Below are 19,373 nucleotides of genomic sequence, written 5' to 3'. Positions count from 1 at the left end.
AAATTTAATTTGACATATGCATACCTGTGTGGTTCAGAAGTTCACTTTGCAACAATGTGGTTTGGGATTTAGTCCCACAGTATGGCTCCTTGAGCAAGTGTCTCCTACTATAGCCCAAGGGCTGACTGTTGTCTTGTGAGTTAATAAGGTAGACAGAAACTGTATGGTAGCCCTTCAATCATGTGTGTGTGTGTGCATGTGTTTGTGTGTGTGTGTGTGTGTACATTCATTGGTTTTATAGATTACTAAAAGAACAAAATTGATAAATTGTTTGAATAAAAGAAAGACTTTATCATTTGAAGCAATCTAATTTTATTCTGAATCTTCTTCTTCAGCTTGCTCCAACCAGTTGATGTATTTCTCTGCCTATAGAGAAAAAGAAAAATGAAAAATAACAAAAATATTCAATCAAACACATAACAAACTCATTGTTTGTATAACTATGCACATGTTTATAAACACACACACATTTAGCCTCTCTGTGAAAATGTAGGTTTTCTTTTGTGGTCAGAAAAAGAAATTCATCTGACAATTTTCAGCTTTGGTTAACCCCTCAAAAGAGATTGTGACCAGAGGTTGGGATCAGAGAATGGATACTACCTTCAAAGGTTTCATTAGCCTTACCAACACTATAACCTATTTCAGTCTGATACTTTTATGTGCATATATAAATATATATTTAGAATAATAAGGTAGTCAGAATGTTGGATGATTATATATATATTTTTTATTTACATTTTTAGCATTACTCTTGCCACCTGTCACACATCAAAAGGAACATTTCATACAGAATGGCAAGACGCATCTGCACCATAGTAACTGACCCACAAATACGTCACATTAGACTTAATGAACTCAAAAACTTCTTACAAGAACAAAATTACCCTGTGATGGAATCTTGAAAGCAATGAAGTTAGAATGCACACAACTTAGGACTCACAACTTAAAAGAGCAAAATTCACATCAGAGAATGAAACAGAATTCTCTGTAAAGGAATGTGGGGACAGTAGATGTGGAATATGCAACAATAACTACAAATATATAGATGGGGACACCCACATAAAATTTAAGAGTGGATTCTTATTCAAAGTAAATGCAAATATGAACTGCAAGACACAAAACCTCATAACTATGTATTCTTTTGAAATTCCACCTATAAGAATTCTATATGAATTTGATTGTATATATGTTAAATATGATCTCAAACTATTGCTAAAACCTTTTTACCATGTTGGACCTTTCAAAACACTCCAGATTCCGAAATTCTATAAGGACAGCTGCTTTTCCTCTTTTGTATTTGGCTATCTCTCTCTCTCTTTCTCATTTAGAAAATTCTAGGTTGGAGCTTTAAAATATATTCAAAACAAAACAGCAAACCAGAAATAGATGAATTTGGAAATATAATCATGACAGCATTGTATATTGCTTTTTATTGCACTCTGAAGGACAAATACTTGGACAAAAATCAACAGTAGTAGCTAAAATGACCAAAACATTCCAAATTTATTTAACCACAGAGATGAATCTTTATGTGTGTGTGTGTGTGTGTGTGTGTGTGTGTGTGTGTGTGTGTGTATATCTATATATATATCTATATATATATATATCTATATATATATATATATATATATATGTATATAAAACTAAGAATGTGTGTGTGTGTGTGTATGTCTGTAAGCGTGCATCACTAAAACTTGAGAACTACCCAACTGATTTCATTCAAATTTTACACATGCACTACTTAGGGTCCATGGAGTGTCATGAACCAAAAAATTTTTCAACTTCTTGCCTAATGCAAGCCTGGAGCAATTTCTTACACTGTTTTGGGATTATGTGTCAAAAGTGAAACAATAACATCTCTACTGTAATGTCAGATAATAGTTTCACTATGTATATAATATACTAGAAGAGGCACCCAGCGTTGCCCAGGAATGAAATTTTTCCTTATATATTGGAAGAAAAAAGCAAAATATGTTGTACAGAAATTTGTTATTCTAAATTCAATTTATTCTTCAACTGGGATAAAATTTATTCTTTAATTTGGAAATCAATTCTGAATTCATAATACAAAATAATAATAATGATGATGATAATAATAAACGAAAATACAAAATTTACTACTTTTATGAAAGGAGATAAATTCTACCACATGTGTTGAAGGAAATTATATATGAGCTTCTGTGTAAACAACATTCTTTGTTTTCTGGTTTGGAGCATAGACAAATAAGTCTTGCAAACTACCTAACTTGGAGCAACCAACATAAAGAGCATTTGAGACACAATGCTTTATGAGTACAAAAAAGGAAACTCTGCAGCCGAAGCAACTCGAAACAGGCACTCAGTTTATGGGAAAGAAGGCTTGAATGAAAGAACTTGCAGATGTTTTGCAAAATTCAGAAGTGGAGATTTCAGCCTTGAAGATGAAGATCGAACAGGATGTCCAGTTGAGTTTGATGATAAGCTCCTTGAGGCATTACTTGAAGAAAATCCTCCATTATGAGTTGAAGAATTGGCAATAAAGCTTAGTTCAAACCATACAACTGTTCATAGTTATCTTCAACAACTTGGAAAGGTTCCTAAACTTGAAAAATGGGTGCCTCATGAATTGTCTGAAAGCAACTACAAATCCCAAGTTGACATCTGCTCTTCTCTCCATTTTCGCAAACTCATTTCACCCTTTTTGGATAAACTTGTGAGTGGTGATGAAAAATGGATCTATCGAAATGTAAGGCGACGCTGTTAACGATCACGCTCAAATGGTACTATTTATGTTCAACTGGCACGGAAGCCAGACCACTTGTCTGGCAATGATTACGCTCAGATGATGCTGTTAGTGCTTCACTGGCACAGGTACCAGTCATCGAGTATGGTTCAATTACGATTTCGATTTCACTTGCCCCAAAAGGTCTTCGCAAGCAGAGTTTAGTGTCCAATGAAGGAGAGGTTGGCATGGGTGTCGGTCGTCGAATTTGGTTCGATTTCGATTTCACTTGCCTCAACAGGTCTTTGCAAGCAGAGTTTAGTGTCCAATGAAGTAAAGATACGAATAAGTGAGCTGGCTATAGTCCTAGAAGAGGCCACGGATTATGGTCTCATTTGGCTTCCCGGGTCTTCTCATGCACTGCATATTTTCAAAGGTCTCGGTCACTAGTCATTACCTTGATGAGGCCTAATGTTCAAAGGTCGTGCTTCACCACCTCATCCCAGATCTTCCTGAGTCTACCTCTTCTACAGGTTCCCTCAACCACTAGGGTGTGGCACTTTTCCACACAGCTATCCTCATCCATTCTTGCAACATGACCATACCAGCGCAATCGTCTCTCTTGCACACCACAACTGATGCGTCTTAGGTTCAACTTTTCTCTCAAGGTACTTACACTCTGTCGAGTATGCACACTGACATTACACATCCATCGGAGCATACTGGCTTCATTTCTTGTGAGCTTACGCATGTACTCAGCAGTCATGGCCCATATTTCACTGCCATGTAGCATGGCTGTTCGTACACATGTGTCATACAGTCTGTCTTTTACTCTGAGCGAGAGGCCCATTGTCACCAGCAGAGGTAAGAGCTCTCTGAATTTTGCCCTATACATAATATATATACATATATATATTACTCTTTTACTTGTTTCAGTCATTTGACTGCGGCCATGCTGGAGCACCGCCTTTAGTCGAGCAAATCAACCCCAAGACTTATTCTTTGTAAGCCTAGTACTTATTCTATCAGGCTCTCTTGGCGAACCGCTAAGTTACGGGGACGTAAACACACCAGCATCAGTTGTCAAGCGATGTTGGGGGGACAAACACAGACACACACACACAAATATATATATATATATATATATATATATATATATATATATATACATATACATATACATGATGGGCTTCTTTCCGTTTCCATCTACCAAATCCACTCACAAGGCTTTGGTCGTCCCGAGGCTATGGTAGAAGACACATGCCCAAGTTGCCACACAGTGGGACTGAACCCGGAACCATGTGGTTGGTAAGCATGCTACTTACTACACAGCCACACCTGCGCCTATCCACACAGCCACTCCTGCGCCTATAATATGTATTATATGTATATATAATATGTATATATAAATACATATATATACATATATATATATATATATATATATATATATATATATATATATACATATATAAATATATATTATATATATATATAAATAATATTTTGGGAATAAAAGATGGATTTTTTCCCTTATGAGGTTTTTTTCACGCTAGCTACTTGATAAATTCTTGTAAAAGAGTTCATCCTATTATTGAATTTAATATATAACCAGAATATATTCAGTGCTGAATTTATTCTGAGAAAAAAACACATGTACCGAGATGCAATTCGAAATTCCCACCACTTACATAGGTAAATAGCGATAAACAGTCTTGTGTATACTATAATGGTATGTTGTTTGGTATGTTGAATTTTTCTGTCTACTTCTATTTATCTTGACCATATTATACTGAAGAGTAGAGGTTATATAATACTACAATAACTACGAAATCATGATCTATAATTCAGTCTGTTGAGAGTTGCATTTTCTCGCGTTCGGTAAAATGTGTTTTTTATAGTAGTCTGACCTTAGAGTCCCTCATAGCGTGAGGCATTATTGTATAATAATGCCCTTATATAAATATATATATATACATAATATGTATATATAATGTGTATATCATCATCATCATCATCATCATCGTTTAACGTCCGCTTTCCATGCTAGCATGGGTTGGACGATTTGACTGAGGACTGGTGAAACCGGATGGCAACACCAGGCTCCAGTCTAATTTGACAGAGTTTCTACAGCTGGATGCCCTTCCTTATGCCAACCACTCAGAGAGTGTAGTGGGTGCTTTTACGTGTCACCCGCACGAAAACGGCCACGCTCGAAATGGTGTCTTTTATGTGCCACCCGCACAAGCCAGTCCAGGGGCACTGGCAACGATCTCGCTCGAAAATCCTACGGGAGCCAGTCAGGCGGTACTGGCAACGGCCACGCTCAAAATGGTGCATCTCATGTGCCACCCGCACAAGAACCAGTCCAGGGGCACTGGCAACGATCTTACTTGGCTTGCCGGGTCTTCTCACGCACAGCACATTTCCAAAGGTCTCGGATGTATATATGTATATATGTGTACATATTACATGTACATCTATATATATATACATCTACACATATGTATACATATACATGTATGTATAGATCTATATATATATATTACATATATATATAATGTGTATATATATTATATATATATATATAATGTATATATAATATGTAATATATATATATATGTATGTTACATGCTTCAAGGTCCACTTTTAATGTTACACTGTTGGGTGACCATAATTGTGAGCAGTAATTCAGGCGTCTGAGGACAAATGTCCTCCATAGGACCATCATGGTTTCCTTATCTCTGGTTCTGAATGTTCTCAGGATCCATCCAGCCAGCTGTCTGCACTTTGTCGCCATCCTGGTAATGTGCACTTGGAAAGAGGTATCATCACTCATGTCGACAACCCAGGTCCCTCACTGATTTAGGCTCTGGGATTGAAATTCCCTGTGGACCAGTGTACTCTGTAAGTTTCGTATTCAGTTTTTGGACGTTGGTAGTGCAGGGCTTGGAATTTTTCAGCATTAAACTGCATATTATTATCCTTAGCCCATCTGTAAATTGAGTCCAACTCCTGCTGCAGATGTACAACATTGCTGGGGTTCTGTATTTTCTGTGAGACTTTCGTATCATCTGTGTTGCTAACAAGGGTGGCTATCCGGGCAGTTGAGGGCATATCTGAGAGGGCCATTATGAAAAGCAGTGGTCCCAAGACAGTTATGTAACCACTCTCCAAGTTTTCCAGCTATGCCAACATCACGCAGTTTGTGGCATATCATACCATGATCCACTTTGTCAAAAGCTTTTGCAAAATCAAGGTCTTTTACGTCCACATTTGAGTTGTTCAGTAACTGCCTCAACACCCAGTCATAATGTTGTAAGAGCTGGGTCAGGCAGCTCCTACCTGGTCGAAAGCCATGTTGGGTATCACTCAGCAAGTTATTTTCTTCAAGGAATGTGATTAGTTTCCCTCTGACTATTCATTCCATGACTTTGCTGATGGTGTGAAGTCAGAGAGATAGGCCTATAGTTTTTGGTATCTGCTCTGCTTCCCCCTTTATGGATTGGGCATATTATTCCCTCCTTCAGCTTGCTTGGCAGTCTGCCATTTGCAACAAAGCTCTGGAAGAGAATCTGGAGGGGTTTTGTGAGGGCACGCTCACACGATTTGGGGAGGATTGCTGGGAAAGCATGAAGACCAGCAGTTGAGTGTGCATCCACCTCATCTATGGCTAGTAGTAGATCTTCTTCACTAATGTTGATATATTCCATCGTAATTGCCTCGCTGGTTATAGGTGAGGCGGCAAAGAAGTCCACTGGTTCGTTCACATGTCTGTGTTCCAATGGGGTGATAAAGACACTTTTGAACTGGTCATTCAGTACCTCACTGATCCTGGTTGGACTGTCTGTGAAGAAGCCATCCTTTTGGAAGAGGGGTCCTATCTTGCAGCGTATTGAGGCTGTTTCTTTCGCGTAATGAAAGAAGGCCTTTGGAGTTGACTTAATTTTTTTTATAACCCAAGCCTCTTTGTCCCTCACATGGGATTGTTGCAGCCTTTTTTTCAATCTCCATCAGTGTTGTTTTTAGGCAGGACCTTTCACTACTTTTGAGATGTTGGTGGAGTCAATTTGCAACTTTCATCCATTGTCTCCTGAGGATCTTCCTCTCCCTTGGAATTTTGTTCCGTTTTGTGTTGGCCTTGTGCTCTGAGAGATAATTCTGGCATATGGCTTGCACAACAGACATGAAACATTCTAGATTCATGCCAATGTCCGGTGTGGAAGACATTTTAGCCAGTCCTGTCTGAGGATCTCTTTTTGGATCAATTTCCAGTCTACTATGTGGAAGTTCAGATTGGAGAAGTTTCAGGTGCTTCCTTTAGGCTGTATATCTCTGATTACTTTCGGTTCAAACATAGACAGCTCTATTATGTTATGATCCGAGACTGATGTCGGCGTCACTTTCACATCATGAATGATGTCTATATTGTTCGTGAAGCAGAGATCCAAAATGTTATTCGCTCTAGTTGGTCTGAGAACAGCTTGCTCCATGAATAGGGCATTGGTGAGGTTGAGCAGGCATTCCACCTGTGCTTGCTTGCGATAAGTCATTCCTGAGAGTATGAGACCTTCGGGCCATTTGACGTTGGGGAAGTTGAAATCACCCTTGGTGTAGCCACGTCAGCTGCTGCACAATCTTTTGCGCCATGCACAAAAAAGACTCTTGCTCAGCTGCTGCGTTGCGTATAATTTCTGAAGAGCGCACTTCTTTGGTGAATTTTTTTCTTGGGGACATCTGTCGTCTTTCCTCAGGGAAGTTTTTATCATTTAGGCCTTTGTAGTTTTGGCGGGGTGTCGGGTGGGAAAACCAGCAGTTTTTGCCGTCTTCCCCATGCCAACATTTGCCTTGCAAGTAAAATTTGCAGGTTCTTGGGTGCCTTCCAAATTTCTTCTTTCCTGTAGGGTCTTGGATGGCATTGGATCCACCTTGGGATTTTCTACTTTTTGTTTGGTGGAATGGGGTTTTGGTTTTTACGTTTTCATTTTTATATTTTCCTTTTACCTCTTTATACCTGTGTTCCATTCTTCCTTTTCTTGTTGGTACTGCTTTCCTCTGGTTATCTATTGGGGTGATGGCTCCTTTCCTTTGTAGGACCACTGTCACAGAGGAGCTTCTATTTGCTGCTTCTATTTGCTGCTGCCTCCACTATCCTTTTCTGCCTTAATAAATATATTATATATATAAATGCTATTCTTAGAACAGCTTGGTTATGCTTGTATGTGTAGTGCTCTGCACCTGCACCCTATCAATTATTTTCTACATTTCATCCCCTAAAATCCATTGCAATCATTTGAGAGTAGAATCAGCACATATCGCATCACCCTCACCTTCTTTTGCACCTCAAGTTACCCTCCCCCACCTATTTCCACTGATCACCTTTCTCTTCTGTTATACTCCAACTTAACACCTTTCATATCTGCCATCACACCCACCACTATACCCCCCACTCTCCATATGCCTTTACACATTATCCCCTACCTTCTGATCTATTTTCTTTCCCGAACCATTTCTCTCTCTCTCACCTTACTACCTCTTCATACTAGTATTTCCCATTAACTGCACCTCCATCCCTGTTCATTATTCACCTCTATACCCATCTCTAACCATTTACACTCTTCTGAATCTAATACCTTCACCTCCACACACTATATGCATCCTCTCTTATAACCACCTTCTTGCATCTTGAGATGCTTTAGAATGGCATCACCACTAGATCTACCTTTTCTTCCCTGTGACTCACACCCTTATATAATATGGGGTAGCCACGTAACTCCTCTTTAGCAATACCTGTACTTATCCCTCTATGATACTTCAGCCCTAAATACTTGAGGAGGCCTTTTTCCATTTTCCTTCCCCCTGTTCTTTTCTCATTCAAACAACCACTTCAGACTCTTTCCAGAGGTATGGCAAGGAGCCGAATTCTGCTGCCACATATATAGCCTTCCAGCACATATATGGCCCTCTCTAGTAAAGGTTTGACCACCATCTTCCGCAGCTTCATATAACTATCTGAACTGAGTCTAAGGCTCTGTCTGTCCTGCAGTTGTTGGATGCATTCCAGCAAGTGGATACAATCAGAATACCTTCTGTGTGCCTTCCTGCGAGCCACTGCTTCATAGTCTCTATTGTAGCTGTCCATGTCACATCTTACAGCCTTTACAGTGTTTATAGAACATTGAGCATCAGTCATGATGTTGACATTTTAATACCCAGTGTGAATTACCATAAGACAACTCTTTTCTAATATTCAGATGGCTTCCAGTCCACCATGTCAGCTAACATTTTTTCAACTACAACTTTAATCTTTATGCTTTCCAACACCACTGACAGTTTCCCTCCAAACAAGGTGACATAAATCTTTGTGCGTGTATGCCATTAAAAGTGGTTCCAACAATAACAATAAACATCATACAGATAGTATAGTAGCTATAATACAATAACAGAATTTACGGTGGTGGTAATAATAATAATAATCCTTTCTAGTATAGGCACAAGACCTGGAATTTGTGGGGAGGGGTATAGTTGATTACATTGATCCCAGGTTCTTATTTCATCAAGGATGAAAGGCGATGTTGACCTTGGTGAATCTCGGTAATAATAACAGGTAAGATATATCCACAACTTCAAATCAATATACCATAGTAAAATAATAACAGTAGTAGTAGTGGTAGAAGTAATAATAATAAATGCCCTGATGCAATACCAGGCAAGTGGCTCTTATGGCTTAACTGCTTGGAAGTGTTATCATGTACATTGTTTCATTTTGGTATAAAAGATGGGGTATAGTTGTTTGACCGTAACCAATTGAGCATGTCCCTTGGTGGCAGACAATACATGCATCTCTGATCACGAACATAAATCACTACTTATCCTCATGATCAGAGATGCACATATCATAGCCATGTGTTGAGAGGAATTCTTTGAGGTTTGAATAATTCACCTCTGGAAACATGGATGTTTTGTTCAACATCCTTAAACAACCCTTATTCAGGGACCTTTTGAGCGGTTTGGGCTACTTGACCTGAAAAAAAAAAAAAAAAACTGGGCTCCACCTGCAAAGTCATGTGCTGTTTATTTTGATATGAGATCACTATGTCATGCACATATATGGTTGTGATGCATGTGCCTGGTGTACCCTTATCAGACTGGTAGTCATGATGGGTATACTGGACTTTGTATATTTTACCCCAGTGTCACTTTGATGGCATGCACAGCTCTCTCACTCAATAATAATAATAATAATCCTTTCTACTATAGGTGCAAGGCCTGAAATTTTGGAGGAGGGAACTAGTCAATCATATCGATGCCAGTGTTTCACTGGTATTTAACTTATTGACCCTGAAAGAATGAAAGGCAAAGCTGACTTCGCTGGAATTTGAACTTAGAATATAGCAACAGGTGAAATACTGCTAAGCATTTTGCCTGGTGTGCTAACAACTCTGCTAGCTTGTTGCTTTGATGATGATAATGATGATGATGATAATAATAAGAGCACTCAGAGAGCACAAACCTCCGCAGAGGCAACACCAATGTCCTCTCAAAGAATAGTCAGAGATAATTTTTAAAATGAGAATATCTGAAATAAACTCGACTGCTCTGACAAACGAGAATACTAAAAATGAACCCGACCACTCTCAAAAATTAAGTAAAAAAACAGGAAAAATAATCTAGAATCTTTGTTCGGTACCTGATCTATCCCAACAGTAGTCATGGAATGTGAAGGTGTGCCGGCCGTGTTTGTAATTACCATGTTGGTATTGTGTGTGTGTGTGTCGTCTGCTGTGGGAACAGAGACAGATTTCTCTATGAAGGTCTTTTTTAGTCTATCCACTGACTGATCCCAAAATCTAATCAGTTTGTGCCAGTCATGAGACCAAACATCCCTGAAAGTTTCATCTGAATCCATCCAGCAGTTTTTGAGATATCTTGTCCATGGTGAAACAAACAAACATGACCAAAAACAATCTCTCTGCCTTCGCTAAGGCAGAGGTAATAATAATAATAATAATAATAATGGTTTCAAATTTTGCCACAAGGGCAGCAGTTCTGGGAGAGGGAATGAGTTGATTACATCAACCCCAGTGTTTCACTGGTACTTAAATAATTGACCCAAAAGGATGAAAGGTAATGTTGACCATGGCAGAATTTGAACTCAGACGTAGCAGCAGACGAAATACTGCTAAGCATTTTGTCCAGCATGCTAACGATTCTGCCAGCTCACCACCTTTTGGTAATAATAATAAGAAGAAGAATGATGATATGCCCACAGCAGCTCTAGCAATGTAGTGCATCAATAAATTGCAGTAGTAATTTCAACATGCTGTTAGGAAGGTACTGGATAGGTAGGCATAGAGAGTGAGGGGGGGGAGTTGTTTTTATATGGGTGTGGACTATCCTGAACAGGAAGCACTTCAAGCAGTGTCTATAATTGCCTTGATCCCAAAGTCGCTAACTACTAATCTATGTTGTGGGGTACATTCTTCGCCAGGGTAGGTTTTGGCATTTATAAGCCGCCCTCTTTCCCTATTTCTGGCGAGGATGTAGTCGATTTGGCTAGAGTGTCTGCCGGAGCGGTAGGTGACTAGGTGACTGGCAGGTTTCCTGAAGTTGGTATTGCAGACCATAAGATCGGTTGCATCACAGAACTCCAGCAGTCTGGTTCCCTCCTCATTTCGGGAACCGAAGCCATAATTGTCACGTCATTGTACTTATTGAATAGTAATGGGCCACTGGCTGTCATGATGGCGATAGCCTTACATAGGTAAAGCTTACATCAACACTGGATAGTTAGTTGGGAGGGGCTGCAGCAATAATTGACTAATTAATCATAAATCTGACTCCCTTCTACTTCAATATAATGAGGCAAGTCATGGATCTGGTATAGTACCTAAGGGCTTTATGTGTTACAATGGTGCACTTGTAGACTGCATTTTCACCTCACACAGTTCCTGTTCAGTGGCATGGTCCTAAAAGCCCTACAGTTTACACATGGAAGCCTCCAGCACGACGTCCGACATGACCATTGAAGTCTCCAGCCACAGAGAGAAGGTCCCTGTCACTCGTCGACGAGGTAGTTTGCAAGAGGGTGTCATAGAATTGGTCTTTCAGACCATCTGGTAGCCCCGGTTGAGGTGCATAGGCTGAGATGACAGTAGCTAATCTATGATGAAGCACTAGTCTAATCTTAAGTACTCTGTCACTTACTCTAACTACCTCGATTACTTTATCCACCCATTTCTCTGCTAGAAGTATTCCTACGCCCCCGACCCCGTCAGTGTTCCCTGCCCAGAAAATCTTGTACCTGTGTTCTTTGCCTGTGAGGAACCTCGCAGAACCTCCTCTCCATCTTACTTCCTGGATGCAGCACATATCTACGCGTCTCTGTTCAAGCATCTCAACAATTTCCCCAGATCTACCTTTCAGCGTGCCGACGTTGAGAGTGCCAATCCTAACAGTATGGGTGTTGGGGGTGTGGGCCTGTAGCCTGGGAAGGGGAAAAGCAGTGTCATGTACCTGAAAAGAAAGCTTGCAATTGGAAGAATTCATAAGCAGAACAGTACCTAGAACCTGCAAACATTACTCAAACTTTATGCGCTACCCAAAGGTAGGGGAGGGGATGGCCGAGGCCACTAGATGGGTTCTGGGAGACAGCCGAGGATGACAGGATGACAGGGGAATGAACTTCCGGTGGAGGGGGTGGGAGGGCGGGTGTACCACCAGCCAGGAGATAGGCCTCTTAATCGTAGATTCTAAATATTTGAGAGACAACAATGCATAAATCGTAATTTTTAAAAGAGCAATGAAACCTAGGTAAATAGAATAGATAAGTAGCATGAATTTAGGAAGCCTTTGTACAAGGAAAGATGGCTAAGCTTAGAAAATGAATAAGTATGAATTTAAGACAAAAACTGAATTCAATTGAATTTCATGGAGAGAAACAAGATAAATAATAGAGGACAGACTAAAGCGCAAAAAGGTATGAGAAAATGTTGAGGCCGTAAATAAATAAAAATCTCTATCTTATCTGCAGCATAATCTTGGAGACTTCGTCGTAGTATGTCAGCGGAGAAGAGATTGGGATAATTTAGAAGGGATTTCTTATTTATATACCCGGAACCTGAAACCTTAAGGAAACTACGATAGAGAGAGAGAGAGAGAGGGACTGATTTAGAGAGGGAGGGATAGATGGAGGCATGGCGAGAGAAAGATATATATATATAAAGAGAGAGAGGTGAGACCAGTCAAGCAGCACATCATGCTGGAATTTTTGGGCTGAGACATCAACGCTTAAATCATAATTTTAAATGGAGCGATAAGAATTTTTGAATAAAGGAAAATGGGTAGGTGCCACCAGCCAGGAGATAGGCCTCTTAATCGTAGATTCTAAATATTTGAGAGACAACAATGCATAAATCGTAATTTTTAAAAGAGCAATGAAACCTAGGTAAATAGAATAGATAAGTAGCATGAATTTAGGAAGCCTTTGTACAAGGAAAGATGGCTAAGCTTAGAAAATGAATAAGTATGAATTTAAGACAAAAACTGAATTCAATTGAATTTCATGGAGAGAAACAAGATAAATAATAGAGGACAGACTAAAGCACAAAAAGGTATTAGAAAATGTTGAGGCCATAAATAAATAAAAATCATGTACAAACAAATTCATTTGTTGGCTTTCTAAATAGATTACTAGATAGCACACTATAGAGAATTCATACAGTGTTTATTAAACAAGGAAGTTTCCTTTTACATGTTATCAAAACAGTTATGGTAGCTTTAATCCCATTCAGTTGTTAATAAAGATGCAACTATGTAAAGCTCATAATGTATATGATTTTATACCAAGATCAGCACAGAAACATAATGTGACTGCTGATATTTATTTTAAAGGACTATAATCTAAAATCTTATATCTATTTTTAACTTGACATGGTCAAAACCACTTGAAAATTCATGTTTAGAGCTCAAAAATGGATTTCTGGCTAAATTTTACTTATTAAGACATACCCCTGAATTATTTCAATAGCTTTTATTTTCCAAAATTTTAATTGCGAACATCCATGAAATAGCCCTTTTAACCTACTGTGTGTTACACCTACTGTGTGTTACTGATACTTTCACTCTTAATTTATGCAACCCACACTAGTAGCACTACCAGCAACCACTATCCAGGGTCAGTCCATGCCCCACTTGATGGAGTGTGAGCCCATGAAACCCTCTTTATTTGGGTCTACACATGTGTAAACTGTAGGGCTTCTAGGACCATGCCACTGAACAGGAACTGTGTGAGGTGAAAATGCAGTCTACAAGTGCACCATTGTAACACATAAAGCCCTTAGGTACTATACCAGATCCATGACTTGCCTCATTATATTGAAGTAGAAGGGAGTCAGATTTATGATTAATTAGTCAATTATTGCTGCAGCCCCTCCCTACTAACTATCCAGTGTTGATGTAAGCTTTACCTATGTAAGGCTATCGCCATCATGACAGCCAGTGGCCCATTACTATTCAATAAGTACAATGACGTGACAATTATGGCTTCGGTTCCCGAAATGAGGAGGGAACCAGACTGCTGGAGTTCTGTGATGCAACCGATCTTATGGTCTGCAATACCAACTTCAGGAAACCTGCCAGTCACCTAGTCACCTACCGCTCCGGCAGACACTCTAGCCAAATCGACTACATCCTCGCCAGAAACAGGGAAAGAGGGCGGCTTATAAATGCCAAAACCTACCCTGGCGAAGAATGTACCCCACAACATAGATTAGTAGTTAGCGACTTTGGGATCAAGGCAAAATGGGTGCCCAGAATTAGACCGGCTTGGAGGAGAAGGGTGTGGAAGCTTAAAGACCCTGCAAATGGACAGAGACTTAGAGACAAGTTACTTGAAGCATTTGACGAAATAGAAGGGGATATAGCATCATACAACGTGGAAGACAATTGGAGATTTCTGCGGGACAACCTGTTGAAAGCCACCGACCAGATCTGTGGCTGGTGTAAGGTCCCCTCTCGACTCAGAGTAACGTGGTAGTGGAACAAGGAGGTAGACAGGGCTATTAGACAAAAGAAACAGGCTTGGAAGGACTGGAAGAACGGTGGTAGCAGGGAATTGTACCAATGTGCCAGAAGGGAAGCTAAGCGACAGGTTTATTTAGCCAGAGGGGAAGCAGATAAGAAAAGATTTGCCAATGTTCTGCACCGTGAGGACCAAAGACTCGAGGTATTTCGTGTTGCAAGACAGTGTAGGAGAGAGAATAGTGATGTCGTAGGAGAGAAATGTGTTCGCATGGATGATGGTACGCTTGCACTAAATGAGGCTGCAAAGAAAGAGGTCTGGAGATGCCACTACGATAGATTGCTTAATAAAGAGAATGAATGGGAGGAAGAGAGCCTGCCGTATGTCGACCCAATAGAGGGACCAGCTATCCGAGTTGATAGTACCAGGGTAGATAAAGCAATTAAGAGTATGAAGACAGGGAAAGCCCCTGGCCCATCAGGAATCACTGCAGAGATGCTCAAAATATCTGGCAGTGTTGGCTACAGCCTAGTCACCCATATTACGAACCAGGTGTTACACGAAGGAGTCATACCCAATGACTGGTGTAGCAGCACCATAGTCAACTGCTACAAAGGTAAAGGTGACGCTTTAGATACAAATAATTACAGAGGCATCAAGCTGTTAGATCAGGTTATGAAAGTTACAGAGAGGATCATAGCCCAACTAATTAGGGAGCGAATCAATTTAGATGAGATGCAGTTTGGGTTCGTGCCAGGTAAAAGCACTACTGATGCCATATTTCTAGTAAGACAGCTGCAGGAGAAATACCTAGCCAAGGATAAACCTCTGTACCTGGCTTTCGTTGACATGGAGAAAGCCTTTGACAGGGTCCCCCGATCCCTTATCTGGTGGTCAATGAGGAAACTTGGGATAGAAGAATGGTTAGTGAGAGCTGTGCGAGCCATGTACAGAGATGCTGCCAGTAAGGTGAGGGTTGGAAATGAATACAGCAATGAATTCCGGGTAGAGGTAGAGGTCCACCAAGGTTCTGTCCTCAGCCCCCTCCTATTTATCATAGTCCTCCAGGCAATCACAGAGGAGTTCAAGACAGGTTGCCCCTGGGAGCTCCTCTATGCTGATGACCTTGCCCTAATTGTGGAGTCACTATCAGAACTAGAGGAGAAATTTCAGGTGTGGAAGCAAGGTTTAGAATTGAAGGGCCTTAGAGTCAACCTAGCTAAAACCCAAATCCTAATAAGTAGGAAGGTAGATAAAACACAAACCCATTCAGGTAGATGGCCCTGCTCAGTATGTAGAAAAGAAGTAGGTAGTAACTCTATAAGATGTACCCGGTGCAAGCTATGGACACATAAGAGGTGCAGCAATATCAAAGGCAGGTTAACTAGGAAGTTAGTTTTTGTATGTGGCAGATGTTCAGGTGCAATAAACACTGTAAACAAACAGGAAACAACTTGTATCTCATTCCAGGGTGAAAAACTAGAGGTAGTCGATAGCTTCCGCTATCTGGGCGACCAAGTTAGTAGTGGGGGTGGGTGCGCTGAAAGTGTAGCTGCTAGAATAAGAATAGCCTGGGCAAAGTTTGGAGAGCTCTTACCTCTGCTGGCGACAAAGGGACTCTCATTCAGAGTAACATGCAGACTGTATGACGCATGTGTACGAACAGCCATGCTACATGGCAGTGAAACATGGGCTGTAACTGCTGAGGACATGCGTAAGCTCGCAAGGAATGAAGCCAGTATGCTCCGTTGGATGTGTAATGTCAATGTGAATACGCGTCAGAGTGTAAGTATCTTGAGAGAAAAGCTGAACATTAGAAGCATCAGTTGTGGTGTGCAAGAGAGACGATTGCGCTGGTATGGACATGTGGTGAGAATGGATGAGGATAGCTGCGTGAAAAAGTGCCACACCCTAACAGTCGAGGGAACCCGTGGAAGAGGTAGGCCCAGGAAGACCTGGGCTGAGGTGGTGAGGCAAGACCTTCGTACATTGGGCCTCACCGAGGCGATGACTACTGACCGAGACCTTTGGAAATGTGCTGTGCGTGAGAAGACCCGGCAAGCCAAGTAAGATCATTGCCAGTGCCCCTGGACTGGCTCTTGTGCGGGTGGCACATAAGATGCACCATTTTGAGCATGGCTGTTGCCAGTACCGCCTGACTGGCCTTCGTAGGATTTTCTAGCGAGATCGTTGCCAGTGCCCCTGGACTGGATTGTGTGGGTGGCACATAAAAGACACCATTTCGAGCGTGGCCGTTGCCAGTATCGCCTGACTGGCCTTCGTGCAGGTGACACATAAAAGCACCTACTACACTCTCTGAGTGGTTGGCGTTAGGAAGGGCATCCAGCTGTAGAAACTCTGCCAAATTTAGATTGGAACCTGGTGTTGCCATCCGGTTTCACCAGTCCTCAGTCAAATCGTCCAATCCATGCTAGCATGGAAAGCGGACGTTAAACGATGATGATGATGATGATTACTATTGAATGAAATTTAGAAAGAGCTAGCTTTATATGCATTTTGAATGTTAAACTTGAATTAATTTTTCTTTAATTTTCTGTGAATAAAGTTTGGTAGAGTAGCATTATAGAGTTTGATTTATGTTGTTGATTTAGAATCAAATTTATTTATGTTCAACATGAAAATAACAGAAATATTTTCAAAAAATATATTTTAATTCCCAAGATGTTACTTATATTATTGCTGTTGAGTAAGTGGAGAAGGAACTAAACTGTATAATTGATGAAAAATAATGTAAAAGACAGTGCTTCCATCGAGAAATTGAAATCAAATAAAGAAAGGTGGCTTACAAGTAAAAAAGGAAAACTGGATTATGAGTGTTAAGATGAACAAATGGAAAAAAAAAAATTCAAATAACTATATGTTTGAAATTCCTTATAAGGGGAACACAATAGTTTTTTGCAAGGTATGGATAATATTTTTCTAAAATGTAGATGTTCTTGGTACATATTAAGGAATGTTAAATTTTTTGTTGCAGAGCAAATATTAAGTGAGATGGGATATTTCCTACAAGCAAAACTACTCTCTTGAATTAAAAGTGGTTGCTTCATACATGTTACACCTACCTACCAGGGCAGGGGAAATATGTGTGACATCAATCTAGTCTGGTTTCTAAAAGATTGTGAATTTTTGAAATTTAGGTTTAGTAATAAAAAGAAGTGGATACAAAATTTTGTTATTGCGCTTTAAATAGGGTCCTGGGTTCCATTAAACATTGTTTTTGGTTCCAGAAGATTTTTCTCATTACTTTTACAATGGATGTTTTGAGCATATTTGTCATAGGTTAAATACATAAAGTTAGCATAGGTTGAATCAATTCAATTTTTTGAGATATAAAATGTAAACTCAAATTTTTTGACATTCTGAAGTGCTTTGAATTTTCTCATATTTGCCTTTACATTTTGCCTTATATCTTTAAAACCAGAACAGTCCCAATATTAAAACCTATGTTTTTCTGAATGTTTCCACTGTAAGATTACAGAATAATATAGGATTCGGTACTGGGATTTACATTTGTACCTAAATATCATTCCCCAAAATGTATAATTTTTCTCAATTTCTCAGTAGACCCTGCCACTCTCTTAAAAAAAAAAACCCTCATCATTTGACAAAGCCAACAAAAACATTAAATTAACCTGTTTTTGGCTGTAAGTATGAAATTATTTTGCAGTTATTTATTCACATTATTTTGAGATTTTGATAATGTGTTTGTTCAGTTTTAGAATGCCATTGTAGAGTAGGTGCAGGAAGCTGAATCTTGCCAGTTTGAACATAAAACAGTTGGAATATTTGAGCTGGATATGGCTGATTTAAACACTAAAGGGTTAAAACGAATTTCCGTCATTAAGAATGACAACTAGGTACTGTTTCCTGAATTCTTGAAAAAATTTTAACTCATTATTTTCAAATGAAAATTTCCTGCTTTCAATTAAATTTGGATACTCATAAAAAATTACTGGCTAAAGATGTAAGCATAAGGTTTTCTTTTTTTTGCTGAACTGCATATTTATTTTTGTTTTTGGAAAGTCCAAACCTTTTTCCATTTGGAAGACTTGATTTTTTGTCTATATCTACCCAGTAGCTCACTGTGGCAGGGAGAGATATCATCAAAACCCTTATAGTCGAGGAGTTCCTGCACTGTTGCATGTTCTAGTTGGGTGCAGAGGCCCAGTTGTCTGGTCTTTTGTTTTATTCTATTAGAGGTGACAATTCTGGACCCAAGGTTTCAAGGGGTGAAGTTAGACAGCTTAACTGAGTCCTTATTAAATATTTGGTCAAGTTTATGCTGAGGTGGGAAGTTTCTATTAAGGGTTTCAAAAAACACTAAACAGCTGAAAGAGAGGTTGTTCCAAATAATTTTCCTTGTCCTATGCCTATCAGGGTTGGCAAGGATATTGTACAGAGGTGTTACCAGATGGTTGGGTGGATGATATTAGTGGGATTATCACTAGTACTGGTAATAGATCATAATAAACGTGCAGATGGCCAATTAATCTAACCTCCAGTTCATCCACTGCTATTATAATCACCAACACTAGTGCTGAAGTGGTCAGCCCTACTTTTGACTACAATTTCCTGGTAGGTAGCAGCACCTTGAGTGTTAATACGAGCAAAGCAATCAGTCATTGTCAT

At 39.7% G+C, this 19,373-nt stretch overlaps 1 protein-coding gene across 1 annotated transcript in view; it reads right to left on the bottom strand.

The window, feature by feature from the left end:
- Nucleotides 1-288: 288 nt before the first annotated feature.
- The window catches only part of LOC106878373 (translation initiation factor eIF2B subunit epsilon), a 160,006-nt gene continuing 140,921 nt past the window's right edge, over nucleotides 289-19,373 (bottom strand). The window contains exon 15 of the mRNA XM_089355153.1: nucleotides 289-366. Within this exon, the coding sequence (XP_089211279.1) occupies nucleotides 313-366 (54 nt within the window). The 3' untranslated portion in view covers nucleotides 289-312. The remainder of the gene's footprint in view (nucleotides 367-19,373) is intronic.

This window comes from Octopus bimaculoides, chromosome 7 (assembly GCF_046866305.1).
Source record: "Octopus bimaculoides isolate indiv1 chromosome 7, ASM4686630v1, whole genome shotgun sequence".
Lineage (NCBI taxonomy): Eukaryota > Metazoa > Mollusca > Cephalopoda > Octopoda > Octopodidae > Octopus > Octopus bimaculoides.
The sequence above is the reverse complement of the archived record's forward strand: the minus strand, read 5'-3'. Positions and strand labels throughout refer to the sequence as shown.